General features: G+C 46.1%; 1 protein-coding gene across 1 annotated transcript in view; it reads left to right on the top strand.

Moving 5' to 3' along the window:
* Window positions 1-26967, top strand: part of RPA1 (replication protein A1) — a 31035-nt gene extending 4068 nt beyond the window's left edge. The window contains exons 6-17 of the mRNA XM_068154608.1: window positions 4069-4155; window positions 5798-5930; window positions 7139-7241; window positions 8432-8500; window positions 8642-8834; window positions 9936-10075; window positions 11966-12114; window positions 13439-13571; window positions 15726-15902; window positions 20216-20323; window positions 25552-25638; window positions 25972-26967. Coding sequence (XP_068010709.1) covers window positions 4069-4155; window positions 5798-5930; window positions 7139-7241; window positions 8432-8500; window positions 8642-8834; window positions 9936-10075; window positions 11966-12114; window positions 13439-13571; window positions 15726-15902; window positions 20216-20323; window positions 25552-25638; window positions 25972-26079 — 1487 coding nt within the window. The 3' untranslated portion in view covers window positions 26080-26967. The remainder of the gene's footprint in view (window positions 1-4068; window positions 4156-5797; window positions 5931-7138; window positions 7242-8431; window positions 8501-8641; window positions 8835-9935; window positions 10076-11965; window positions 12115-13438; window positions 13572-15725; window positions 15903-20215; window positions 20324-25551; window positions 25639-25971) is intronic.
* The last annotated feature ends 696 nt before the right edge of the window (window positions 26968-27663 follow it).

The raw sequence follows: 27663 nt of genomic DNA, 5'->3' as shown, positions 1-27663 counted from the left end.
CAGAGTGGAACACTCTAGAATAGGCTGCCCAAGGAGGTTATGGATGCCACATCCTTTGGGGTGTTTAAGACCAGGCTGGATGAGGCCTTGAGCAGCTGAGCCTGGTTGAGAGGCATCCTTGCCTATGATGTGGAGGTTGGAGTAGGTGTTCTCGAAGGCCCCTGCCAACCTAAGCCACTCTGTCATTCTCTAGTTTTTACAGTAGTGGTAGCAGTTTGCAGCAGGAGATTTTGGGCAGTCCCTGATGGTAGGGGCAGTGCCCTTTCTGGTTTAGAAACCTGCCTTGCTAATCGAAGCCAAAACGAAACTTCATTGCAAAGGCGAAGACATCTTTCTTCATTAACTTTCCTTTCTCCCAGGGAATTGGAGGGGCGTTTGTTAAATGAGCCTAAAGAATCTTTTGTTCCTCTGATAGTTACTTAGCTAATTGCTGTTTAAAAAATGTGTTGACATCTCAGATTTTATGGTTTAATCCCACAGTTGCTGTAGAGACCAAGGCTTTCAGAATAGCTCTTGAGCAGACTGTTTTGTGCCTTTCTCTCATTTCCCTTCTATGATACAAGAGCTCGTGAACCATAGTGGTTTTCATTTATCATACTGTTGCTTAGAAACGACCAGGAATGTGATATTTTACAGAACTGAGCTGAAAATATACCTTTAAGACTATAAATATTGGCCAAATTGCCATGACTTTGATTGAAGTTCTCCATTTGGCCTCACAAAACTACTTGACAATGAACTTTTTCGAGCCTGACTGCTTCTGGGGATGTCACAGGTCTGGGATCATGGTAGGTGTGGTTTTTGCACTAGGTGGCTAAGAAGTGCTAAATTGGGGGTGATTTGTGTTTCATTTTAACACTGATGTTGTTCTGCAGCCTTCATACCCTTTGATTTGAGGCTAAATAAGGTTTCCCTTGCAGAAGATGCTGATAGCTTAGGTCAAGTGTGCTTAACCCAGCCTTCCTGCTCTGCAGGGCTGCCTGCTAAGGCAGGCCTTAATAAAATAGCAGAGGTGTGTTTCAAGTTGCAGGTTCTTTGAGTTCCTGTAATAAAATAGCAGAGGTGTGTTTCAAGTTGCAGGTTCTTTGAGTTCCTGTATGTATTGAGAGGTGGTACTTTTGAGGAAGGCTTAGCTAATGCAGAGTGAGTATCTAAGAGCACTCTGTGGAATTTGTGGCCAAAAGTTCAGGTATTCAAGAAAAAGAATGTTTAAGTCTTCCCTTTTGGTCTTACTTGAAATACAGATCTGAAGTTGCTAGATCTAGGATTAAGGAATATTCTTTCCTGGGCTGCAATAGCACAGTAGGACCCAGGGAGAGAGAAGCTGGCTTTTGGCTACTTTACACTTGAGCAGTAGGTGGTTAATCTGCCTAACAAGGAAGCTGGAGACACAATCTTCTTAATACATATCATAAAAACTTTTTAGGCAGCATAATAGTACTGAAAATTAAGATGGAGAGGTCTAGTTCTTGTTGAAAAGTGGATGGTAATGTTATTACTGTCATTAATCTCATTCAAATTACTCTGATGCTGGACTTTCTTCTCACTATGACAATTACTTGCTACTTATGTTTAACTTCTGCTGTTAATCTTTCAATGGGGAAATGTTTGTGCAACTCCACATTGACTTGAACTCTTTCTTGCCATTCCCACCAGCATAATTTGCTGTCCATGCTTTCAAAGTGCATTTCCTCCCCTCCTCTTACCCTCTGCTCATGCTACTGCTCAGTTCTGGGACACATCTGTGGTAGTACCTCACAGATTCACAGGATGTTAGGGGTTGGAAGGGACCTCTGGAGATCATCTCATCCAACCTCCCTGCTAAAGCAGGTTTGCCTAGAGCAGGTTGCAAGGAACACATCCAGGTGAGTTTTGAAACCCTCCAGAGGAGGAGGCTCCACCTCTCTGGGCAGCCTGCTGCAGTGCTCCAGCACCCTCAAAGTAAAGAAGTTTTGTCTTGAGTTCAAGTGAAACCTCCTGGTAACATCAAAAGCAGAGAATTGCTGTTACATGGCTGCCAGATCAGAGTGGGTCTGTGGTGAGCTTTGGCCAGAGGTCTTGGGTTTGTCTAACTCAGTATATTTAGCAGAAATGTGATTGAGTATTTCAAGATTATGATAGGGTGGTGGTGTTTTAATCTGCTAATAAAAGCTGACAGTGAAAACCAGGCAGAAGAGTTGATTTTCTGAGCACCTTAAGTGACCTGTAGGCCACCATAAGTCAGAGTTTAGGAGTTCCTAGACTCTGCAAGTGAGAAGATTGGAGAGATATTCCTGCATTTGAACATGTGCACAGATGTGTTGCTGTGCTCTTAATCTGTTGAGAAACACCAGGCTATGGGTAGGCAGCCATTGAAACATGAATTTGTTTCATAGAACACAAAGGTTCTAATGTGAGTGGTGGGCTTTTGGTGTTGGTTTTTAAATGAAGTCCTGGGGGGAAAAAGCAAACAACAAAAAACCCAAGCCCAACCAAACATTGGAAGTATCAAGGATGTCCCTCACTATTTCCAGTGTACCTTCCTGTTCATAGGATGTTAGGGGTTGGAAGGGTCCTTTGAAGATCAAGTCCAGCCCCTCTGCCAGAGCAGGACCACAGAATCTAGCACAGGTCACACAGGAACACATCCAGATGGGTCTTGAAAGTCTCCAGAGGAGACTCCACAGCTTCTCTGGGCAGCCTGCTCCAGTGCTCTGTGACCCTCACAGTGTTCTTCAACAATCTTTCCCTGGGCAGATGTATTTTCCTCTTAATGTGTTTTCTGGGTGTTTGTTTTTTAGCTTCTCCTCTTCCACCAAATGAATTTGGGGTGTTGAGCACTGGGTCCTCTTGAGTACCTGAGGCAGCTGAGTGAGGGTCAATGAAATCTCCATCTAGTGGCTTCTGCAGTAAATGCACATCACTGTTTGACGTCACTCTGTTGCCAGGGAGACTTCTGTCACCGGTTCACCGATGTGACTCTACTGCGGCAAGTTAGGGGAGCAGGTTGGGTTTTGTGCAAGGACCTTGTTTTGGATTGAAAATAACCAGAGGGTTACCTTTGTGGACTGTACAACATCAGGCAACACTCCTCAGGGTTTCCTTGGGTTGGTTCTGCTCTTTCACCTTACTTCTATGCCATCATTTCTTTGTCTTCTAGGAATCCCTCTGCTTTTGTGCCTCATTATTATGGGCTTGGTCTGACCTTTTCCACTTTCTCTCACCACCTTCTTCCTCACATCCCAAGCTGGGAGGGTTAGGGGCTTTGCCTGCCCAGGCCTAGGACTAACTACAAACTGATGGCTTAACAATTAAGCATGTTCAGAAAGATGAAAAGGTTGGGTATTTTCTCATCTGGAGGCATTATATGACAGGATAATTATTCTGTAAAGGAACTGAAATGTTTGAATGGTAGAGGAGTCTTCCAACTGAGTATTTCTGGTCAAGGAAAAGCCCTGGAATCTAGAGAAAAATAAGATAGATATAAAAAAAGGCACAATATGTCCTATGGCATCACTTTGCTCCCTAAGCAATATACTGCTGTGTCCCAAGAGGGACCCTCCTGAATGCTGAAATGATGACTCCATCACCCCCACATTAAATGTCTTCATATTTTGGCAATAAAATACAGCAGGTGTTTGCTCTGCCTCGTGTTAACTTCAGCTCTGACTTTACCCATTGGGTTTTTTTGGCCCTTTCTGAGTTTCAGGAGGGAATTCTCCTAAGAGTTTTTATCTTGACTGTTAGTTGGGTAGTGGCAGAAACTACCTGTCAGAGCAAGAGAAGCCTATAAAAAAACTGTGAAGTTGTCAAGATTACTTAAGTGCTGTCCTTCTAAATAACTGTCAGCCCTGAATTCTTTCAAAGTAAAAAGCAGTTGCTTGAGGAAAGATCTGAGTGAGATTCCTCCATGGTAATATTGTTCAGCAGATAGCTTGCTACTGCTGTGCCTTAGAACACCTGAATTTTGGCATGTGTTGGAGAGTAATTTGTTCATGCAAGTCTTAATGCCTTCAAAAAGGCTGAAGGGTAGTTTTGGTCACTGTGCTCCCTACTGCACTATGTGGTCTCTTTCCATTTGCTTACCAGGACAAGGGCAGCAGCGTTCTTCAGCTCCAGCAGCAAGCCCAGCACCCAGCAAACCACAGCAACAAAATGGCAGTTTGTCAGCAGCAGGTAAGAGGCATTCTGGGCAGGGATTCTGGTTCCTACTTGGGCAGTGCAAAACTGCAGCTTAAAAGGAAAAAAAGATCACTTCTAAATGGTTTTGCACAAGAAACCACTCCATTAAAGACTAACCTGTAGCTTGACAAGGTGAATTCTCTCCAGAGGCTGCTGTACACTTGGGTTTAGCAACACCTTTGTTTTTTTAAAGGGGAGAAAAATTGTGTCCCACATCCCTCTCCTTCCTCAGGGGAGGGAGGAAAAGAAAGGAAACAATGTTGGCAAAGCAGAGTGAAGAGATCATCTAATCTGCTGCAATTTTGTATTGTTGAAACAGTGCTTTGTGGACACCCAAGCAGGCTGCAGCTTGGAGCTGGCCAGCAAGGTGTGTTATTGATGCTGAGATATTGAGGGCAAATGTTTAGGTGGTTCAGGACTGAAATGATTTGATAGTTTATCTATACAAACAGGGGGGGGTTTGATCAAGACTAGTGAGATACCAAATAAAAGAGTCAATTTAAATGTCAGCCTGTGGATTTATTTTGAGCAAAAACAAAAATACATTGTCAGTCCCAGTTCTTGGTACTGCTTCACCCTGTGGTGTTTGTCTCTATATTTAAGGCACATGAAAATAGTTCAATTTTTGGCACTTTCTTGTTGCAGCAGGAAACAAGAGCTCTTCCTTCCTATACCAGAAGCTGATTGTAAGAGGTCCATGCTTATACATGGACAAGATTCAGCTTAGAATTAGCTGTATTGGATTGTGGGATACCAGGACAGGGACCTCATGGAGTGAGTTCAGAGATGGGCCATGAAAATGATCAGTGGTTGGAGCACCTCTGCTGTGAAGACAGGCTGAGGGAGCTGGGATTGTTCAGCCTGGAGAAGGCTCCAGGGAGACCTAATAGCAACCTTCCAGTACCTGGAAGGGTCTACAGGAAGAATAGAGAGACTGGTTACAAGGGCCTGTAATGATAGGATGAGGGGCAGTGGTTTCCAACCAGAGAACAGTAGATACAGATTAAATGTTAGGAACAAGTTCTGCACCATGAGGGTGATGTAACACTGGAACAGGTTGCCTAGGAAGGTGCTTGGGGCCCCATCCCTGGAGATACTCACAGTGTGGCTTGACAGGGCTGTGGGCAACCTGATGTAGTTGAGGATGCCCCCACTTACTGCAGAGGTAGTTGGACTGGATGACCTTCAGAGGTCTCTTCCAACCCAAACCATTCCATGATTCCTTAGTTGTTGCTCCAGGTGCTGTAGATCTGCAGCTTGATGTGCCATGTTACAGAGCTGACTAGTTGTTTCCTGTTTAGACTCTGTACAAGTGATTGACTCTGGACACATCTCCACTTAGCATAAGTGCTCTAAAGGTCTGAGAGTGTCTCTTCTGCAGCAGTTAGCAGCTTAGAAAAGTACTTGTCACCAAGAGCAGGAGTGATTCAACAAACTTTTAGCCACGCTGTGGTGCCCACCTAGCACCATGAATTAATGGAAGTGCCAACCCAGCATTAAGTGTAACTCTTTGCCTTCTGTGCAGCTCCCCATGGCTCAATGGGAAATGTTCTGCTGGATCTTGCACCATGAGGTGGTTTTCACTTGACTTCTCTCTGCAAGGCTGACATTCTCTATGCTTTGTTGTGGTTTACAGGTCCTGCTGCTCCAAAGTACCATGCACCCTCAAACCAGTTTGCTAAACCCACTGCTCCCAGCACAGTGAAGACACCAGGAGGATCTCAGGCCAAAGTAGTGCCCATTGCCAGCTTGAACCCATACCAGTCCAAGTGAGTTTTCAAGGTTTGCCGTTGCCACAGGCATGAATATAGCTGCTTTTTTTGCTTTCAAAGAATTCTTTGAGTGCTTTTTAACTTTTATTGGGTAACTTCAAACAAACAAAACCACCAATGGCAACCAAAACCAGCCAGTGAAAGAAGCAAAACCAAAAAGTCTCCATAGAAACAGCTGAAGGAGTTTTTGGGTTGTTTCTCCTTTGAGGTTTTATTTTGGGGTTTGTGGCTTTTTGATTTCATCACCACTGCAGGAAAGATGGGAAGGGGACTTTTAACAAGGGCTTGTAGTGTTGGGATGAGAGGAAACGGATTGAAGCATGAGGAAGGGAGATTCAGGCTGGAGATTAGGAAGAAATTCTTTGCAGTGAGGGTGGTGAGACGCTGGAAGAGGTTGCTCAGGGAGGTTGTGGATGCCCCCTCCCTGGAGGTGTTCAAGGCCAGACCAGGTGAAGCCTTGAGCAACCTGATTTAGTGGAAGGTGTCTGCCCATGGCATGGTGGTTTCAACTAGATAACCTTTAAGGTCCCTTCCAACCTTAACCATTCTATGAATCTGAGATTCACTTTTGCACTGTCTTGGTGGAATTACCCTGCCAAGCTTGGTGAGTTCTTATTGTTTTTGTTCCAAATCAATTGGCTTTTTTTCCCCCTCTTTTTTCTTCTTTTTTTTTCCTAAAGCAACCTCCCTTTTGGTACCTGACAAAACAGCTCAGTGAGCTATTCACTCTGGCTACTGTTCTCTTGAAGAGCATGAGGATGTAATTATTTTGTGAATGACATTTTGAAGCTATGCAAACTGATTTGATTACCCAAGTTAAATGTGGATCCCGTAATTGAGCTCTTGAGTTCTAGCCTGGCTTTTCAGCCCAAGCAAACTGCTGCAGGAGAAAGGTACCCTAGAAGAGTAAAAGATTTGAAATCTGTCTGCTTCTATGCAGAAGGATTGTTTGCTGCTATTATCATACGAGGTGCTTTATGGCTGCCTTTGTTGCTTTCTCGGCAACTTTTTGCCTTTAATGGTCTAGACCATTAAAATAGAAAGCAGCAGAAAAGCAGGCAGAGTTGCTGAGGTACAGTGGGAAGAGGCTGGCTTTTAAACAGTGACATTCCAGTTCCAAAGGTTTGTCATTTCAAGCTCCTCTTAAAAAAAAACCCAAAACCCCAACCCCCCAGGCTGAGCAGTGATTCCTTGCCCGGTTTCAGGTGGACCATTTGTGCTCGCGTCACCCAAAAAGGCCAAATCCGCACGTGGAGCAACTCCCGGGGTGAAGGGAAACTCTTCTCCATAGAGCTGGTTGATGAAAGTGTAAGTATCATCTGCTGAGGAAAAAAGATAATGTATGCCACATGCTGATGAAGCCTTCATAAAGACAGAATAGGGGAAATAAAGTGTGTTATAGGAAATCGGTTTTTTTATTACGACTGAAGCTTGTTATTCCTCTGTTCATTAAGCTGAGCTGCACCACCCCAGTTTGGAGCCAGAATGAAGTCTTAAATGTATGACACTGCTGCTTCTGCCTTTTTGGGTTTCATCCTTCTCTCTTTTTTTTTATTTCATCAAAGTCTATAGTGTGTGACTGGATTTTTGCAGCTTCAGAATATAGCTGTTTATGGAACCTGACAGCCTAATGCTGAGGTCTGCGGTGGTTTCCCCGTAGACGGAGAGCAAGGTCTCATCCTTGCTCAGACACACGTTGGCAAATGAGGAGTGAGAGGAGCCTGCAAGTTAAGAGGCTTTCATTTTCATAGTACAAATGGTTGTAATAGTAGGAGATTTCATCTGTGGTTTGTTTGGGGAATGGAATCTGGTTAATCCAACTAAGCTTGCAGTTTGTCAGACCTCTTATCAAATTATAGCCTTCTGTCGTGGAGAGGGGGGGGAGAAAAAACAAACAAACAAGATTCTGCTAGATGATGTTGGGTATAAAATGTGAGGTTAATAATCTAACACCTTGTCATCAGCCATTTGTTTTCTCTGCATGCTGTGTATTCAAATGTTCTCTTAAAAAAACCCAATATTTACATCCAGTGAGCTTATCATTGTTATTAATCCTTACTTAAAGAGCTGACATCATGGATGAGTGGGAGCCATCCCAATGTACTGTGTGCTGACTTGAAGAGCTGGGGGATCTATGTGATTTTTCTAATGTCTTTTTGTTTGTCTGTTCCATGCCGTGGCAATTAATGCCACTTTTACAAATGCCTTTTCAGAGCTGCCTTTATGATCTCTAACTCTTCAGCGCTTCGTCCTGAAGCTCCAGCTGTAGCAGCAAGACTTCTGAGATGGGATTTGATGGTCAGGTGTAGAATGTGTCATTTTTAGCTGTAACTACAAATGCAAGGAGGATGTTGTTTGTTTCTCACATGCCTGGAGCTAGCCTGGCAGGCCACACTTGTCTACAACTGATGCCACTTAACATTGCAAAGATTTCTCTTCCTTTTTTTATTGCTTCATGCCAAATTTCAGTTCTGACCAGCTCTCCTGTTTTCCTGCAGGGTGAGATTAGAGCTACTGCATTCAATGATCAAGCAGACAAGTTCTTTCCACTCATTGAATTGAACAAGGTATGGTAGCATTGTGCTTTCATAGGCTGACATGAGCTAGGGAAGAGGAACTTCAGCTTAGCAAGGATTTTTTTAAGGGGAGCACAATCTATTGTCTCTGACTTCTGACAATATCCTCTGTTTCATTGCTTTCTCCTGTAGGTGTATTATTTTACCAAAGGCTTTTTGAAGACTGCTAACAAGCAGTATACAGCTGTTAAGAATGACTATGAGATTACATTCACTAATGACACTTCAGTTGTGCCCTGTGATGATGCCCAGCATCTTCCATCTGTTCAGTTTGAATTCGTATCCATCTCTGCCTTGGAGGAAACACCCAAGGACTCAATTGTTGGTCAGTCTAAGCAGCCAAATAGCAAGCTCTAGAGCTTTGAAGTTTTACTTTTGTGTCCTGAATACTGGGTGGGTAGTGAGCACACAATGAATGCTTTGATTGTTGTGAGCTCTTGAAGTGATTCGGTGACGGTTGCCATGAAAAACACCTCGGGTAGCTTTCCTGTGAAGATGTCTTTACCCCATTCTGCTAATAATACAGGATGATTTTTTCTTCTTCAAACTAAACTAGGAAATGATACTTGTTTATTGTGCTGTGATCATTGTTTTCCCCAGAAAAGGGCTGAGAGGAAAACGGCCTTGCTCAGCACGTGTGCATTTCGTACCTTTCATGGGCTTGCTTGCTTTCACTATCTAATTATCGCTGTAGTGATTTTGGCACGATCCACTGCATCCAAGTCCAAGTTGCATGACTGTTTTGGCTTGCTCTGTGAAGTATTGGAGGTTTGTTTTTCTGTAATGTGTTGGGCAGAGTACTCCGGAAAAAAATCAGCGGCTTGGGTGGGGGCGAGGGCTCTCGGGTTGCACAGGCACAAGATGCCTGTGATTCAGAGGCGCTCAGCCAGGAATGTTAAAGGTAGATCTCTAATATTAGAAATGGCATCAATTTCTTGCTTTTTTTTTTAAGGGGTGCAAAGGGGATTGTGTTAGCTCTGACTACCCAGAGGTGCAGGCTTGTTAAGAACTGCAACCTGGGGTCGCAGGCATAGAGTTTCAAAGTTCGGAATCGCTTTGAAACCCTTTGCCTGAGAGACTCCGCGCTTCGGCAGCGCGAGTAACGCGTTACAGGATCAGTGCTGAAGTTCTTTGACAGGATGTGATGGGAAGAGATAGTACAATGCCTTGATCTTGCTAATGTGGTGAGGCTTGCATTCATGAATATCTTAATGAATTCGTCAACAAAATTAAAGCACTGAAGGGTTCAGCCCTGGAACGTTCCTACCATAATGCACTTCATTTCCATATCAGATTCCGTGTGAATTAGGGAGCTCAGATGCAAGGTAAAACTCTGACAGGAGGTTTGAATTCTTCTCTTGTGATCTTGTATTCCCCATTTGTGACCCTCAAGTAGCTCTAACTAAATTGTAACTGGTTTTTTCAGATGTAATTGGAATTTGTAAGAGCTATGAAGATGTCACTAAAATCGTAGTGAAAGCTAACAATAGAGAGGTATCGAAGAGGAACATTCATCTGATGGATGCATCAGGGAAACTGGTGACAGCTACGCTGTGGGGAAATGAGGTATGTGCTTTCTTACCTGTTCTTGAGCAAAGGTTCCTTTTGTGCAGGGTGAGGAAAATGAGTGTGCTGTTGTCATCTGAGATGGGCAGAGCACCGAGGCAGGTCTTGGGTGTTCAAGGATCAGGGGCAGAGAGAAGGTGAAAGGCTGTCTGATTTCATTCAGGTGTGATGTTCTTAACCTTTCTCTGACAAACTGCTGACATGATCTGACTAATGTGTTCTGAACAACTGCAGACATTCTGTCTCAAGCCCAAAGTCTGAAGATAACAGGCTCCTGGTTTAGGAAAGGAGATGAGTTGCAGTTTGATTATGGAAAAGCCCAGTGGCTACAACTGTCTCGTTTGAGATTAATTCTGTTGGTAGGGTGGGATACATGTTACCCTGCATAAATTCCTGCTTAACTAGGGGGTTGAGAGGCTGTATCTCAGCCTGGGAGTTTAAAGCATCAGAGCCTTGGAACTGAAAGTTTCAGTAGTTGCAGTAAACTGCCTTTTCCCTTTAACAGGCTGCTTTGTTTTCTGCTGGCGTTGTAGATACTTGAGGATTTATGTTGCAGTCTATAAAAGGGGAGTGATCCTACCAGCTTGGCAGTGTTGCTTTATGGCTAAATGATCAGGTGCACTGGTGGTGTAAGTGGTTAATAACCATTAACCATTTACTGAGAGAAATGAACTAAGCTGAAGTTCAGTATCAAAGGTTTGAGTTTGAACCAAGTTGTCACAGGAGAGGCAATCTTACAGGTAATCACCTCCTGGCATAATGCTTCCAACAGAGATCAGGGTCTGCATTTTCACTGAGCCATCAAATCATAGAATGGTTTTGGCTGGAAAAGACCTCTAAGATAGGCTGATGGTTGGACTCTTAAGACCACCACAGCCATGAGACCATGTCCCAAAGTGCCATGGCCATACCTTTCTTGAACATCTCCAGGGATGATGACTCCACCATCTCCATGAGCAGCCTGTTCCAATGCCTGACCATTCTTTGCTAAGAGAATTTATTTCTCATATCCAACCTATCCCTCCCCTGGCACATTTTCAGGCCATTTTACAGGGCTGCATCTGTTTGCTGACTTGCAGAATGGAAAGAACAAGAAGCATTGAGGGGAAGTGAGGTAACAGTTAAGGTTAGCATCTGCATCTCCTTAACAACAGCGATTGCCCTAACTGCTGGTCTGTGGTGCTCCTGCATCTCATGGGTAGGGTGAATGCTGCTGCTAATGCCAGCTCAGCTTGTTTGTAGTCTTTAAGCACCTGATCCTCCACTTGCTCGCTAAGTGGTGTGGGGTCCAGAAAATCTATACCTTTCCAAATGTCTCTCATGCCAAGAGGTTCTTTGTTAGCATCAGACATTACTCAAGATAACAAACTGATGGCAACTGAGCAGCATTAAAGCAGCTTTATGAGATTAAAATGGGAAGTTGAGAGAAAATGTTTGGTCAGCAGACCTCCACTTCTGCTCTTTAAAAGGCAGTGGAATAGAGAGGATTGGCTGAGTCGAGCCAAGTGAGTCGTTTCCTCTCTTGAAGAGTCTCATCTGACCAAATTTCTCTTGTTTAGAGAACCCTCCATTCCTATAACCCATCTCCCTGTCTAAAATCCTTGTGTAAAACCCACAATGGAGACTTCCAATCCCTTTTTGTTTTCCAGACCAGTGACACGACTTAGGGATTCCCTGGTTCCCTGGGACGTGGCTGTCAGGATTACAGCTTTAACTGTTAGTTGCCTTTTCTTAAACCCCTAGGAGGGTTTAAAACCTTATCTTCTGAACACAGTAAGGTAGTTTTGGTGCAGATTTGATCTCCTCATGATCTGTCAATTCTGACCACCAGTGCAGTACCTTTGCTGCAGCGTGCTGCTAATGTTTTTCCCCTTTTCTTCACACGTGCAGGCTGAGCGGTTTGATGGTTCCAGACAACCTGTGGTAGCCATCAAAGGAGCCAGAGTATCTGATTTTGGTGGTAGAAGCCTATCTGTTCTGTCCTCCAGTACAGTTATCATCAACCCTGATAGCCCAGAGGCTTTTAAGCTCCGAGGATGGTATGAGTGTGTTTATGTTGATTCGTTCCAGCTTGCTGCCGAGCATTTTATTCTGTTTCTCTGGCTGGGCAGGCTGTACAGCACTGAAGGAAAAAAAACACAGCAGAGGATGGGGGTCCCAGGGATATAGAAACTTCTCTTCCTTGAAAAGGACTGGAGCCTGAAAGGCTGTCCTTCTTAAGTTGTTCAATTCAAAAACTTCTAATTCCATGACAGACCTTGAAAAATTGCAATGGGAGTAGTGCATGCTGACCCAAAGCCTTGGAAGGCAGCATGAAATCAGACTTGACCAGCTCTACTTTCTGAGGCATGATCTGAGGGAACAGTATTTTTTTGTTATTATTTTTCTTCTGAACAGTTTCTTTCCATTGTGTGGAATCTGATCCACACTCTGTTAGTTCTGGACTGGAGCAACTCCCCTGGCTTCTTCCAGTGTCCACTCCATACCAGATGTTTTTCAGTAGCAGAGTAAGGGGTTTATTGCTGGCAGGAAAACAAAGTGGTTTCTTGGTGGCCCTTTGCTTCCGCTGCAGGTGGTAGTTGAATTGTCTGCTGTAACTAGCAGTGTGGTGAGAGGTGTTGGAAGTATGAGTAGGGTTAAAGTGCTGACAGCATCAAATTAGTGAATCCTGGGGCTTCAGGTTCTAGTTAATCACCCAAACATGGATGAAATACAATGGCATACTCCATTTGTCACTGTGCTGTGCTGCTCCCATACTTCAGAGGGTCGTTGAAGATAAAATGGATTGTGGGCCTTGGCTATTACTGTCACACTTTAATTAAATTCAGGGTGGGTTGGGGTTTTTTTTTGAGTCTCTGGCTGGTGTTTCCTCAAACCAGGAGCCACCACAACAGGATGGCAGTGCAACCTTTGGCTGAAAAGCTTTGCTTTCTTGCTTTCCCAGAAGCAGCATAATCTTTTCCATGCTCTTTCCCTGTCTCTTTCGAAGCTGCTGCGAAGATAATGGCACCATGTAATTTAATTTTAATTATGGAAATATCTTGATGCCCTTAAATCTTGTTATCTGCCTGCCTTTGAGGAGCATGCAGTGCGTGGTTTGACCACTAGCTGGCAAACAAATTGCAGTTATATAGAACAAAGCTTGTCCTCCTCCCGTGGCTGCATGAAATACTGGGCTAATTAAGTCGGAGTAACTTATCCCGAAGTGCTGTTTTTGTTTGAAATACACACAAATTACTGGAATTGTTGCCTTTGCACTCATTGACTTGAATAAACAAAGAGAATCCCTCATGTGCATGAAACTGAAATGTAAGGCTGAATGGCCTGCTCTCCCAAAATAGAAGTGTATCTTGATGGTTCCAGGTTTGACTCCGAGGGACAGCTTCTGGAGTGCGCCTCCATCTCTGATGCGAGGGGTGGGCCAGCATCTGGAGTCAATACCAACTGGAAAACTCTGTATGAAGCCAAAGCTGAGAACTTGGGACATGGAGATAAGGTAAAACACGGCCAGGGGAGTGCTAAGCCTTGTGTATAGGGGAGAAAATACAAAAGGTAGATGCTGTGCAGGCGTTCTGCTGCAGCTGTTGAGCAGTCCATGCTTACTCGGAATTCATGCTGCTAAATAATGTTGGGGTGTTGTAGTGGGTTGGGGGTGTGTGTGTGTGTTAATAAATTCAAGGTAGTTGCTGATGTTGCAATGTGTTCCTATGTTGGCAAGAGAATTCTAAGCCTGCTTATAAATGGGAGAAGGGAAGAGTTCACCCCAAAGATGTTCACATAAATAGCACAAAGTGCTCTAGGAGAAAGAGGCACATTAGGAGGAAGTGGTTTTCAAGGGTGCATGTCTGGTCAATAGAAAAGCTAGGAATAAAACCCAGATCTCTGACATTCCAGTCCAGCAACCTCTCTAGGCTTGTACTGTTCCTTGACTTATTTTTAACTTCCCCCCCTCACCCCCAAGAAGTGCTAAGCCATTTGAGATATGCAAGATGTATCCAGGGGGAGGAAAAACCCCAGACTTTCCCTGTAACTCAGCTATTTGCTGTGATATTTTTTTGCACCACCTCTGTATCTGTTGAAAGACCTGGCCATGGTCTTTATATGCAAGATTCCAACCTGGTTTACTCTATTCTATTCTGGGGGGGAAAAAAAACCTTCTGTAATTCAGCTATTTGCTATGATTTTTTTTTGCACATCCTCTGTGTTGAACCTGACCATGGTCTTAAACCATGTGCAAGATCTATCCAAGGGGAGGGGGAACCCCCAAACTTTCCTTGTAATCCAACAATTTGCTGTGGTATGTTTTTGCACAACCTCTATCTCTTGAAAGACCTGGCCATGGTCTTAAACCATGTGCAAGATTTATCCAAGGTGGGGAAAAACCTCCCAAACATTCCCTGTAATTCAACTATTGGCTGTGATGTTTTTGCACATCCTCTGTATGTGTTGAAAGACCTGGCCCTGGTCTTAAATTATATGCAAGATTCCAACCTGCTTTACTCTATTCTATTCTGGGGGGGAAACAAAACCCCTCTGTAATTCAGTAATTTGCTGTGGTATTTTTTTGTGCCACCTCTGTATCTGTTGAAAGACCTGGCCATGGTCTTTATATGCAAGATTCCAACCTGGTTTACTCTATTCTATTCTGGGGGGGAAACAAAACCCCTCTCTAAATCAGCTATTTGCTGTGATACCTTCTTTTTGCACATCCTCTGTGTGTGTTGAAAGACCTGGCCATGGTCTTAAACCATATGCAGGATCTATCCAAGGAGGGGAAAAACCTCCCAAACTTTCCCTGTAATTCAGCTATTGGCTGTGGTATTTTTTTGCACCACCTCTGTATCTGTTGAAAGACCTGGCCATGGTCTTAAACCATGTGCAAGATCTATCCAAGGCAGGGGAGGAACCCCCAAACTTTCCCTGTAATTCAGCTATTGGCTGTGATATGTTTTTGCACATCCTCTGTGTGTGTTGAAAGACCTGGCCATGCTCTTAAAGTATAAGCAAGATTCCAACCTGGTTGGGGGGGGACACACCTCTCTAAATCAGCTATTTGCTGTGATACCTTTTTTATTGCACATCCTCTGTGTGTGTGTTGAAAGTCCTGACCATTGTCTTAAAACCATCAGGATGATTCTTTTAGTATGGTGAGTATTTTGTTCTTTAGGCTATAGTTTAATCAAGTGCTTATCTGTAACATTACACAGTAGGCTTTTCTGGGTTTTGTATTGGCTCCCAAAAGAAGCATTGGAAAAATGCAGAAATCTTAATCCTGTGGAGGGGGGAAGAAAAAATAAGAGTTGAAGATTTGAACCAGACACAATAGAGAAGCAAATATGCTTTATCTAAAAGAGAGATGGGGGGGTGGGGGTGGGGGGAAAAAAAGCACCAACAAAACTCAACCCTAGCAACTGGAGTTTCCCTGCAAGGGAAGCACAAAATCATCTTGCTGCAGGGGCTTTATTTCACAGAATGGGAAGCCTGAAAAATCATTGCAACAGAGTGCTTGCTGCTTTTACAATTTGCCAATAATCCATAGCTGTTCAGCTTCCTAATCCTAGCTATCCAAGCAGGGGCTCCTGGCTTTGCAGCTGAGTTCGGGGGGCCTGGGGAGCGCTGGGAGGTTAACGTTGCGCGCTCGCTCTCCCAGGCGGATTATTTTAGCTGTGTGGGCACCGTCGTACATCTGCGCAAAGAGAACTGCATGTACCAGGCCTGTCCCTCCCAGGATTGCAACAAGAAAGTGATAGACCAGCAGAACGGCCTCTACCGCTGCGAGAAGTGCGACAGGGAGTTCCCCAACTTCAAGTACCGCCTGATGCTCCTGGTGAGTCCGGGGCGGGGGAGGAGAGGGCCTTCTGGAGCGCCCCGGGGGTGTTTGGAGACTGGAGGAGGCGCTCGGCGCCGTGGTCTGGTTGGTTGGTTGGTTAGTTAGGGTTGGGGCTTGAGGATCTTAGAATAGAATAAACCAGGTTGGAAGAGATCTTCAAGATCATTGCGTCCAACCTGTCATCCAACGCCACCTAAACAACTAAGCCACGGCACCAAGCACCCTGTCAAGTCTCCTCCTGAACACCTACATTGATGGCAATGCCACCACCTCCCTGGGCAGCCCATTCCAGTGGGCAATCACTCTCTCTGTGTAAAACTTCCTCCTGACCTCCAGCCTGAACTTCCCCTGGCGCAGCCTGAGACTGTGTCCTCTTGTTCTGGTGCTGGTTGCCTGGGAGAAGAGACCAACCTCTGCCTGTCTACAACCCCCCTTCAGGTAGTTGTAGAGAGCAGTAAGGTCTCCCCTGAGTTTCCTCTTCTCCAGGCTAAGCAACCCCAGCTCCCTCAGCCTCTCCTCACAGGGCTGTGTTCCAAGCCCCTCACCAACTTCGTTGCCCTTCTCTGGACTCGCTCCAGCAAGTCAACCTCCTTCCTAAACTGAGGGGCCCAGAACTGGGCACAGTACTTGAGGTGTGGCCTAACCAGTGCAGTGTACAGAGGCAGAATGACCTCCCTGCTCCTGCTGGCCACGCTGTTCTTGATCTTGGAGGTCTATTCCAACCTAGTTGATGCTGTGAGTGTATTTCATTAGTCAGAGAGTGGCCTGCATTGGAAGGGAACTCTGAAGGTCATCTAGTCCAACCCCCTCTGCAGTCAGCAGAGCCATCCTCAACTAGATCACAGAAACATTCAGGTTGGAAAAGAGCCTCAGGATCACCAAGTCCAACAGAGAACCCTACTCTGCAAGGGTCATCCCTAAACCGTATCCCCAAGCACCACATCCAAACCACCAGGCATCCAGGCTTGGTGACTCCACCATCTCCCTGGGCAGCACATTCCAATACCTGACCACTCTGAAAAAAACTCTCCTAATACCCAGTCTAAACCTGCCCAGTTGTAGCTTGAGGCCATTCCCTCTTGTTCTCTCACTAATTACCTGTGAGAAGAGACCAGCACCAGCCTCTCTACAACATCCTTGCAGGTTGCCCAGAGCCCTGTCTAGCCTTACTTTGAATATCTCAGTCATTGGAGCAGGCTGCCCAAGGAGGTGGTTGAGTCACCAACCCTGGATGTGTTTTAAGGTGGTTTGGATGTGGCTCTTGGGGATATGGTGAACCTCATAGAGTAGGGTTAATGATTTGACTTGGTGATCCTGAGGGTCTTTTCCAACCTGAATGTTTCTGTGACCTCCAGGAACGGGGCCCCAGGCAACCTGTTCCAGTGTTCCACTAACCTCATGGTGCAGAACTTGTTCCTAACGTCCAGTCTAAATCCATTCTTCTCTAGTTTGAAGCCATTGCCTTTCTTTCTATCACTGCAGGCCTTTGTAAAGAGTCTCTCTCCATCCTCAGGTTAGGAAAGATGTTGAGTTGCTGGAACATGTCCAGAGAAGAGCAACAAAGCTGGGGAGGGGTTTGGAGCACAGCCCTGTGAGGAGAGGCTGAGGGAGCTGGGGTTGCTTAGCCTGGAGAGGAGGAGGCTCAGGGGAGACTCTACAACTCCCTGAAGAGAGGTTGTAGCCAGGTGGGGGTTGGTCTTTTCTCCCAGGCAACCAGCAACGAACAAGAAGACACAGTCTCAAGCTGTGCCAGGGGAGGTTTAGGCTGGATGTTGGGAAGAAGCTCTTCACAGAAAAAGAGATTGGCATTTGGAATGTGCTGCCCAGGGAGGTGGTGGAGTCCCCATCACTGGAGGTGTTTAAGAGCCTGGATGAAGCACTTGGTGCCATGCTTTAGTTGATTAAATGATGATGGGTTGGACTCAAAGGTCTTTTCCAACCTGGTTAATTCTATTCTATCCTTCCAGTACCTGAAGGAGGTACTGGAAGGCTGCTATCAGGCCTCCAGGGAGCCTTCTCTTCTCCAGGCTTTTCTCCTTCTTGTTCTATAGCCCAAACAAATCTGGGGAGAGGTGGTGCTGTTCACTCTGTCTGTCTGCACTACCTGTGAGCTGGAGGATACTTCAGTGGCTCATGTGGCTGCACCTGAGTGAGGGATGTTTCATTGAGCTGATTAGCAGTTTGTTTTCCTAGTGCTCCAATTAAAAGCTTTTCTCTTTGCCAAAAAGTTGATGCTAGCTGGGTTGATTCTGGTTTCCAAGTGTACTATGCAGTGCAGAGTACAGATGGCCTACGCCTCTTCAGTAGTGAAGATAAACTGAAGTAAAATGGCATTTCTGGAGAGCAGTAATTGCACTTTTACAGCTGCTACCTATATTTAGTACATTTTTTTTTTGGGTAGGTATTGTTCTCTCTCATGCTTTAATGGAGCCTGCTTCAGAAAGTTATCTGAGATTATTGTGATGCTCACTTACACCATAAGCACCGAACCTTCTCCTGGTTTACACTGTGAGAGTTGAGTCTGCTGCTTAGAAGGGCTGTGCCAGGTGGACCTGCAGGGAGAGGAGACCTAGCCCAGCAGTTTCACAAAACCACAAACTGCCTCTTGAGTAACTTCTGACAGGTTACTTCTAGGAATGCAGGGACAACTTCACACAGCAGAATCCTTGTAGAACACAAAGGGGGTGCTGAGGGCACAACCAAGGCCTTCAGCACAGCATGTTTTCCATTTTCCCTATCCCTAGCTGTCAAAGCAGCTGGGAAATGCTTGTGAGGCTAGTGCATCATCTTTTCACTGCTGTCTTTTCCTTGAATGCTTGGATAAAGGGGGAAATTGTTACCAGGTACCAGCACACAAAGGGTGGTTACCAAGAGGATGGAGACTCCCTTTTTACCAGGAGTCACGTGGAAAAGACAAGAGGTGATGGGTACATGTTACCCCTGGGGAGATTCCCATTGGATTCCAGGGGAAAAAATGTTTCACCATGAGAACAGTCAAACATTGGAATCATCTCCCAGGGGAAGTGGTGGGTTCGTAGTATCATAGTATCACAGTATCAGTCAGGGTTGGAAGGGACCACAAGGATCATCTAGTTCCAACTCCCCTGCCATGGACAGGGACACCCCACACTAGATCAGGCTGGACAGAGCCTCATCCAGCCTGGGCTTAAACACCTCCAGGCACGGGGCCTCAACCACCTCCCTGGACAACCCATTCCAGGGCTTCACCACTCTCATGGTGAAGAACTTCCTCCTCACATCCAGCCTGAATCTCCCCACCTCCAGCTTCATTCCATTCCCCCTAGTCCTATCACTACCTGAGATCCTGAGCAGTCCCTCCCCAGCCTTCCTGTAGGCCCCCTTCAGATACTGGAAGGCCACAATTAGGTCACCTGAGAGCCTTCTCTTCTGCAGACTGAACAGCCCCAACTCCTTCAGTCTGTCCTCACAGGAGAGGTGCTCCAGCCCTCTGATCATCCTTGTGGCCATTCTCTGGACACCTTCCAGCACCTCCGTATCCCTCTTGTAATAGGGGCTCCAGAACTGGAGGCAGTACTCCAGGTGGGGTCTCACCAGAGCTGAGCAGAGGGGGAGGATCACCTCCCTCGACCTGCTGGCCACACTTCTCCTGATGCAGCCCAGGATCTGATTGGCTTTGTGGGCTGCAAGTGCACACTGAGAGCTCCTGTTGAGCTTTTTGTCCACCAGCATCCCCAAGTCTCTCTCCTCAGGGCTGCTTTCCAGCCAGTCACTGCCCAGCCTGGAGTTGATTCCCCTACACTGGACAGTTTTAAGGCTCAGTTTGACAGGGTGCTGGGCCAGCTCGTTTCTACTAGGCTATTACCTAGAAAAGTTGGAGCAGATGATCCTTGGGGTCCCTTCCAACCTGGCATTCTGTGTTTATGCTCAAGTACTTGGATATGTGCAAAGCAAGTCTTCCTGGTGTCCCCTCGGTGGTTGTTTAGAGCTACCTGTTCTTGCTCACAGCTCGTGAGTGACAGCAGAGCAGAGCTGAGCGTCCGTCCTTGTGATCTTGCTGGCCTTCTGTGGCACAATGTACTGTCACTGTTAACTTGCACTAAGTTACTCTGACATTCCATGGAGCTTAAAAAAAGCCCAAAGATGCTAAATCAGTGCCTTCCACCCTTGGTGATGGAAAGCACCTACAGTACACAGAGCTCTGGTAGTTACTGGGAGCTTAAAACTCTCTCCAGCAGATGTTCCTCTTTTGCCCTGTCTTCCTTGAGGAATGGGCAGCTGGATGAAAGAGCCTTTGGGGGTGTTTTCATTTGATTTTTTTTCTTTTCCAGGTGACTATTGCAGACTGTCTTGACTATCAGTGGGTGACTTGTTTCCAAGACACAGCAGAATTCATTCTTGGGCAGAATGCAGCTTTCCTGGGAGAACTGAAGGAAAAGGTCAGTCAATTAGCTCATTCTATTTTTAGCCGATGCCTAGCACTTGAACTACGTTTCACACATCTTGTTGTTGGGCTGCCCTCAGATTTCTTTCTTTTCTGATCCTCCTGGTGAAGAAATGTTCTTGTAGTGCTGACTTTTGAAGGCAGCTTGGAGAAGGATGTAAGGCATGTGTGGAACACCGGTGCGGATCCATCAGGGAGCGTGACCTCGCCTTGGGGCGCACGTGGAGCACTCCCAAGCCAGCAGAGAGGGCAAAGGCAGTGGATTGTGTTCATGTAGCTGCTGTGGAAATTAACAGCATTGCTAAGTATCAAAATGCCCTGTGAAAGAAAGGGATATTCTTCATTTGGCAAGAAGCTGGTCTTGCCCAGTCTCTGGGTGACAGGCCAGCTGAGTAGCTCTCTCCCCGAGCTTGCTGTCCAGATGCTGGACTTCACTGTCTTTTCAAAGTTCACAAATCATTGCTTCTCCCTAGCCTGAAGTTCTTGGCAGGGACTTGTTTACTCTCCTCAGGATTGTTTTCCACAGGCCATCTGCCTGGAGAACAGAGACTTGCATGGTTTCCCCCATAGCTTGCTCCCACAGTCAGTCTGTCTACCTCTGAGCTCTTTTGGCTGTTAAAAGCTGTCCCTGTCACCTGGGCCTTGAGAGCCAGCTGCTTACTTGACTGGTGCCACAGCCTTTAGAGGGCTGACAGCTCTAATGTTGACTCCAGCAGAAAGGACAACCTGTTTTAGCCTTCTACTTAGATTGGAAGAATGTGCAAACAGGCCCTTTTGTAGCCATGAATGCTAACAGCATTATCCCTTATGTGTTCCAAAAACCTGTTTACAAAACTACTAAGTTCCAGAACACTTTGTATGTATCTTTGGAAGTAGGCAGGAAGCTTTTTGAACTCGTGTGTTAGCTCAATTCTGGAGGCTTGCCTTTTTTCTTTCCCTTTTTTTCCTCCTCCTTTCCCCCCCTCCCACCCCCACTAAATACCATCAGAAGCTTTGTGGGTCATTTGCAAACCATGGCTTGTGAAATGGATCGTTGGCAGAGATGCTGAAGTGGTCTTTCTTTGACAGATTAGCACAATTTTAAAGGTTTTAAGTCATTAAACACTAACAGACAGTATTTGCTTCTCTCATCTCTATCTTGCTGTTGGAGCAAGTCCAGGAGAGGGCTACAAAGATGATCGAAGGGCTGGAGCACCTCTGCTCTGAGGATAGGCTGAGGGAGCTGGGGTTGGTCAGCCTAGAGAAGAGAAGGCACTGGAGGGGATCTTAGAGCTGCCTTCCAATACCTGAAGGCATCCTACAGGAAGGCTGCAGAGGGACTTTTCATCAGGGTGTCTAGTGATAGGATAAGGGGGAATGGTTTACAGCTGAGGGAGAGCAGGGTTAGAGTGGATTTTAAGCAGCTCTTCAGTGTGAGGGTGGTGAGACTCTGGAACAGGTTGCCCAGGGAGGTTGTGGATGCCTCCTCCTGGGGGTGTTCAAGGCCAGGTTGAATGAAGCCTTGAGCAGCTTAGTCTAGTTGAGAGGTGTCCCAGCCCATGTCAGGGAGGGTGGAGTAGGTGATCTCTGAGGTGCCTTCCAGCCTAAGATTCAGTGTAAGCTTCTCTGCTGCTTTTTCCTTTAGTTCAACAAAAATCATCTTTTCCTGACTTTTTTTCAGTTGTTCACTGTGTAACCTGGGGGCTTGGGGGGGTGGTGGGAGTGGAGGGGTTGGAGTGGGGGGGGTTTGGGAGGAGTGGGGTGGGTTGGGGGGGGTTTGGGAGGAGTGGGGTGGGTTGGGGGGGGGTGGGAGTGGGGGGGTTTGGGGGGAGTGGGAGTGGGGTGGTTAGGGGGGATGGTTGATTGTTTTCTTCCAGATGGTGATACAGAAAGCATCACTTCTTGAGTTGTGTTATGAGCATTGCTGTGCTCCCAGGCTAGGGCTGGTTGCTCCTGGGGCTCCATAGATAGAGCAGTCGGTGGTTAAGCCATTGCTTGGCTGTGGGAGGGAGGTGAAGGGGGAAGGTCTGCAGAGCCTGCAGTTGTGGTTGTCCTGGGACACTGTTGTAGACCTCATCTGCTTCTGCATAGCAGGGCTAGTTTTCATGTAATCTACACACGAGAATGGGGCTTGGAAATTCTCTGCAGTGTCACAGAAGGGGTTGGAAGGGGACCTCTGGAGCAGGGTCACCCAGAGCAGGTTGCCCAGGATTGTGTCTAGGTGGGTTTGGAATCTCTCCAGAGCAGGAGGCTCCACAACCTCCCTGGGCAGCCTGTTCCAGTGCTTAGTCACCCTCACAAGAAAAGTTTTTCCTCAAGTTCCAGTTTGTGCCCTTTACCTCGTGTCTTGTCTGTGGGCACCACTGAGAAGAGTCTGGCCCCACCCCCTTGCCCTTCAGATATTGATCAGCATTGGTAAGGTTCCCTTCTCCAGGCTGAAAAGCCCCAGGTCTCTCAGCCTCTCCTTGTTAGAGTTGCTCCAGTCCTTTCATCTTTGTATACTGTGCAGTGGTTCATTGTCTGCTTTGAGCTGGGGAGCCCAGAACTGGACCCAGTACTGCAGGTGTGGCCTCACTAGGGCAGTGTGAAGGGGAAGGATAATTTCCCTGAACCTGGTGGCCACGCTCTTTGTGATGCTCCCACCTGAACGCACCACCCAAAGGCTTTGGCTGTGTTAAGATAAGTGGTGCCAAGCTTGTGGTTCTGGGATGCTCAGCTTCTGTGTTCTGAAGGCTGGACACCCCTGCTCTGTAGGAAGAGGTGTTGCTGGAGCATCCCAATTAGCTGTGCCTGCATTTTTTGCATTTCCATTTTCAGACTTTCCTAACTTGTCAATATTTTCTGACTCCAGTCATGCTTAATCTCAGCTAGAGTTCAAACAATTTCTTAGTCACTTTTAGTGCTTGAAGAGAACTGGGTGAGGAAGGAAGAGACAGCAGACCCTATGTAACAGTACAAACATGTAATGTCTTTTGAAGAGCTGCCTAATGGAAATGGCTGAGGGTAGAAAATGGAACATAATACGGAATGAGCCCTTGAGCGGGGAATGCTTTGTGTTCCAGGAGAAATTGGTTTTGATTTGACACTTTTATGAGCCTTTAAAAAAGGAAAGGAAGGAAGGGGGAGGGGGTTGCTGCATTTTCTGTAAGCTGTTCTTAGTTGTTTTTCTCTGAAGACCTGCTGCAGTACCCTGTGAAGTTGGTGGGAGTCTTTTCCACTCCTCGCAGTATGCATTGAGTCCACGTCCAGGCGGTGACCACGCCAGGCATAGATATGCATGCAAGGTTTTTCATCTCCTTCTCCACTGTGCTTGTTACTGAAGGAGGGTGATGTAGGGTAGCAGTGACTGGTGTGCTAACAGCATTTTTCACTCACTAATGGTTAGCATAGTTTGTGGCAGAGCTGGAAACAGAAGCCAAATGCTTTATGAGGCAAGTTTCTTATCTTCTAATCCAGTGCGATGGCCAGAAGAGGCTCTTAATATGCAGGGAGGATATGCCTAAATTTTGTTTGCAGTCTGTGAAACCAGCAGCTCCTGTTCACCTCCATTTGTTGTGCTTTTCTCAACCTGTAGGAGAATCACTGTGTAGTGCAAAATAGTGCTGTGCACATTTAAAAACCAGCAGATGTAACACTTGGAGTACGTGTGAAACCGAGGTGGGTTCAATTCCAGATCAGATGCTCTGTCTGCTGCTGGAGTGACTGATCAAGTCAAGTGCATCTGGTAGGGAAATGCATTAATAATTCCTTGGCTGTAGCATTGTGAGGCTGCAGGATTCCTGTGGAATGTCAGCAAAAGGGGTTTGGGTTTGGTGTTTTTTTACAGCTAATTTTTACAGAAATAAACTTCTTCACCACGGTCTCCACAACTTGTCTGCTGCTTTCCTACTGTTGTGACAAATTGCCTGTTATAAATGATGATGATGTTTAGTGTTCATATGGTAATTAGAATCACCTCCTGTTATAAATATGACAGTCTTCTGATGGGTACAAAAGCATGCTCAGAACATGCATCTACTCGTGATAGAACATCCTGGAGCAGGTCCAGGGGAGGGCCATGAAGATGATCAGAGGGATATGGAGCATCTCCCATATGGGGGCAGGCTGAGAGAGTTGGGTCTGGGGAGACTGTGGAGTGGCCTTCCAGTACTGTAAGGAGGCCACAGGAAAGCAGGGGAGGGACTTTTTACAAGGGCTTGTAATGATAGGATGAGAGGGAATGGATTTGAAGCTTGAGGAGGGGAGATTTAGGCTGGAGATCAGGAAGAAATTGTTTACAGGGAGGGGGATGAGACACTGGAGCTGGTTGCCCAGGGAGGTTGTGGATGGCCCCTTCCTGGAGGTGTTCAAGGCCAGGCTGGATGAGGCCTTGAGGAAACTGGGATGGCAGCAGGTGTCCCTGCCCTGTCGTTGGAACTGGATGATCTTTAAGGTCCCTTCCAACCCAAACCATTCTGTGAATCCATGCTCTTAGGTCTGTGTCAGGATGTGAAGGATGTGTACAGCCTGAAGGGGGCCTACAGGAAGCCTGGGGAAGGACTTATCAGGTAGTGATAGGACTAGGGGGAATGGAATGAAGCTGGAGGTGGGGAGATTCAGTCTAGATGTGAGGAGGAGGTTCTTCACCATGAGAGTAGTGAAACCCTGGAATGTGTTGTCCAGGGAGGTGGTTGAGGCCCCGTCCCTGGAGGTGTTTAAGCCCAGGCTGGATGAGGCTCTGGCCAGCCTGATCTAGTGTGGGGTGTCCCTGCCCATGGCAGGGGAGTTGGAACTAGATGATCCTTGTGGTCCCTTCCAATCCTGAATGATACTATGATACTATTAATGGGGAAGCAGAGGAACAGAATGGTCCAACAGGCCAATTAACAGCTAAATAGTTAAGCTCTGACAGTGTTTGCTCATAGCAGCACATCAGCATTAGCCACTTGAGCAGCGTGAGACACCTCCTGTAGATTTATAATGCTCTCGTTCTCTCCACTTGGTTGCAGGTTTGGTGCAGCTCTGTGTCCTTTTCCTTAGGTAGCTGAAAAGTTTTCACCTTGAACTGAACTTTTTGTTTCCTTAAACTAAGTTATGAGTTTGGCATCTGCAGTTTGATGGAAGATTCAGCTCTCTTCCTACGTGATCCAGTTAGTGCCACTGGTTTTGCCAACGTCAGCAGGAGATGAGCTGCTCTGAAAGTTCATGGTGCTCCTGGAAGCCTGGGCTGCCTGCAGCTGATATCTGTCTTTGTCCTTCTTGCAGAACGAGCAGGCATTTGAAGAAGTGTTCCAAAATGCAAACTTCAACACCTACGAGTTCAGGATCAGAGTAAAACTGGAGACTTACAATGTAAGTATTCCCCAAAAGGCAGCTAATGGAGCCTGTGGCTCTTGTAGTTTGACCTGTCCTCCATCACAGGCTTCCTCCTCCTCTGTTTGTGGGGAGAAGTTTCCCAAGATTCTTGCTCACAACAGGTATCCTTGCTCTTGAGCACTGAAGGAGGGATACAGAGTCATTAGCATGGCTCTGAAGCCTGGCATGTTTTAAATGGCACCACCACAGCTGCTCTGGGAGTCAAGTTTGCATTTCCAGCGAACTCTGACACCAAGAGCAAGAAGTCACTGGGGCAGAAGTGCCTGGAGTGCTCAGACACCTTTTACATGCCATTTTTCTTTCTCATAGGATGAATCTCGTATTAAGGCTACAGCAGTGGACATCAAACCTGTGAACTACAGAGAATACTGCAAGAGGTTGATTGCAAGCATCAGGAGAAATGCTTTGCTGAAGTGAGGCAGCTGCTACTGACTGCCTGGAGCTAGATCTTCCAGGGGAAGCGCCGTAGATGTTGTTACAATGACTCTTACCCCACCTTCTGTGTGACAATTTGGCACTAGTTACACCATGCATGGTAGTCCAGAGTAGGGGGCTGGGTGATCTAATGCTTATCTCTGAAGATATGCCCCTGAAGGTAGGATGGCCATGATGTTGTGGTCTGTTAAGCTGTGCCAGCTCTAAAGAGGAATCCCTAGCCAGGTTACCAGGGTCTTCAGGCAAGCCATGCAGAAGGTCTGAAGTAACTTTGCTTTCTTACTCTCTGCAAAAGCTGAATTGTATAACCATTGTCTCCTCTTTGCCAGGAAGTAGTGACAACCTTGACACTTGGAGTTGTTGAGCAGAGGACTCTCAGAGAGGTGTGAAGCAGAACATGTCTATTAGCACAAGTTAGCTCCTTTCCCCAGAATTCAAAGGCTTTTCCCTTTCCACAGGTGCCATGCAGTTGTTAATGCTTGGAATGGCAATATGGTAGAATTATTAATCAAAGACATATCTCTTATATCTGAAGAATATCCTTCCTTCAGGGTTTAATAGACTGAGTCAGATGGGTCTGATATTAATCAAAATTGTCTCTTCTGAGGAAGGCAGATAAGCATTGACTCTCCATGCCCCAGGGAAATCTAGGCAACTACAAAGCATTGCTTTAGTTTTTTTCCCTTCAATTAATACTATGGATTTTTTTTTTGACTGGTTCAGCTCACTTTTTCTTGCCTATACATAGTTTGCCTGCCTGTATGTTCGGTTTCTTTGGGTTTTATTTGTAATGGAGTTAATCAGAAGCAGGTCTTTAAACAGGGGGAAATCTTTGTTTCAATAAAGGCTGTTGAATTCCTGCACAGTGAATTTTTGCTTTCTTTGAACACCCAAGACTTTATCATTACTGGAAAGCAATTAATTAGCTTTCATAATAAGCATTCACTGGGGGGAGATGTTACCTTATTACAAACTCTAAGGTTAGGGCTGGAGAACGGAGCCTTCTTTGCCTGATGTTAACAGCATGGAAATGCAGTGATATTTTCCCCCCATTTCTGTGCCTGGGAATGCTGATGAGCTGGCACTTCTGGGATTTTTATTGACGTTTACACAGCAGTCTAAAACTAACCAGGCTTTGAGATTTGCTCAGACATAGAGCTGCTACAGAAAACAGTAATTATGCTACTGGGCTTTTCAGTCAGCAGAGCATGCTAGCTCTGTGTGCTCCTAATCACATTAATTATGTGTTCCCCGGCTGCAGCTCGCGCAGCTTGGCATTTGCTGCACAGCTCCAAGCATCCAGGCAGTGCTGCAGTGGGTCTCTGCTCGCAGAAGTGAGCTTTATTTATTTATTTAGCCTGGTGGAGCGCTGTTCCTTCATGCATTCACTTGGTGCCCTTTTGCTGCTCCCCATTTCCTGCTTCTCATCTGAAGTCTCTGTGTGTAAGGGCTGCAAAGGCCATTCCTGTTGATGGACACGGAGGATGTTAGCCTGGGCCCATTAATTGTAGCAGCAACCCCTTCCTCCCTTCTGGATCCTGAGGATCATGAGTGGGTTCTTCTGCT

This window comes from Melanerpes formicivorus, unplaced genomic scaffold (assembly GCF_026170545.1).
Source record: "Melanerpes formicivorus ecotype bairdi unplaced genomic scaffold, bMelFor1.0.p_v2 SCAF_29, whole genome shotgun sequence".
NCBI classification, from domain to species: Eukaryota; Metazoa; Chordata; class Aves; order Piciformes; family Picidae; genus Melanerpes; species Melanerpes formicivorus.
Note: the sequence above shows the minus strand (reverse complement) of the source record. Positions and strands in the feature narration are given on the sequence as shown.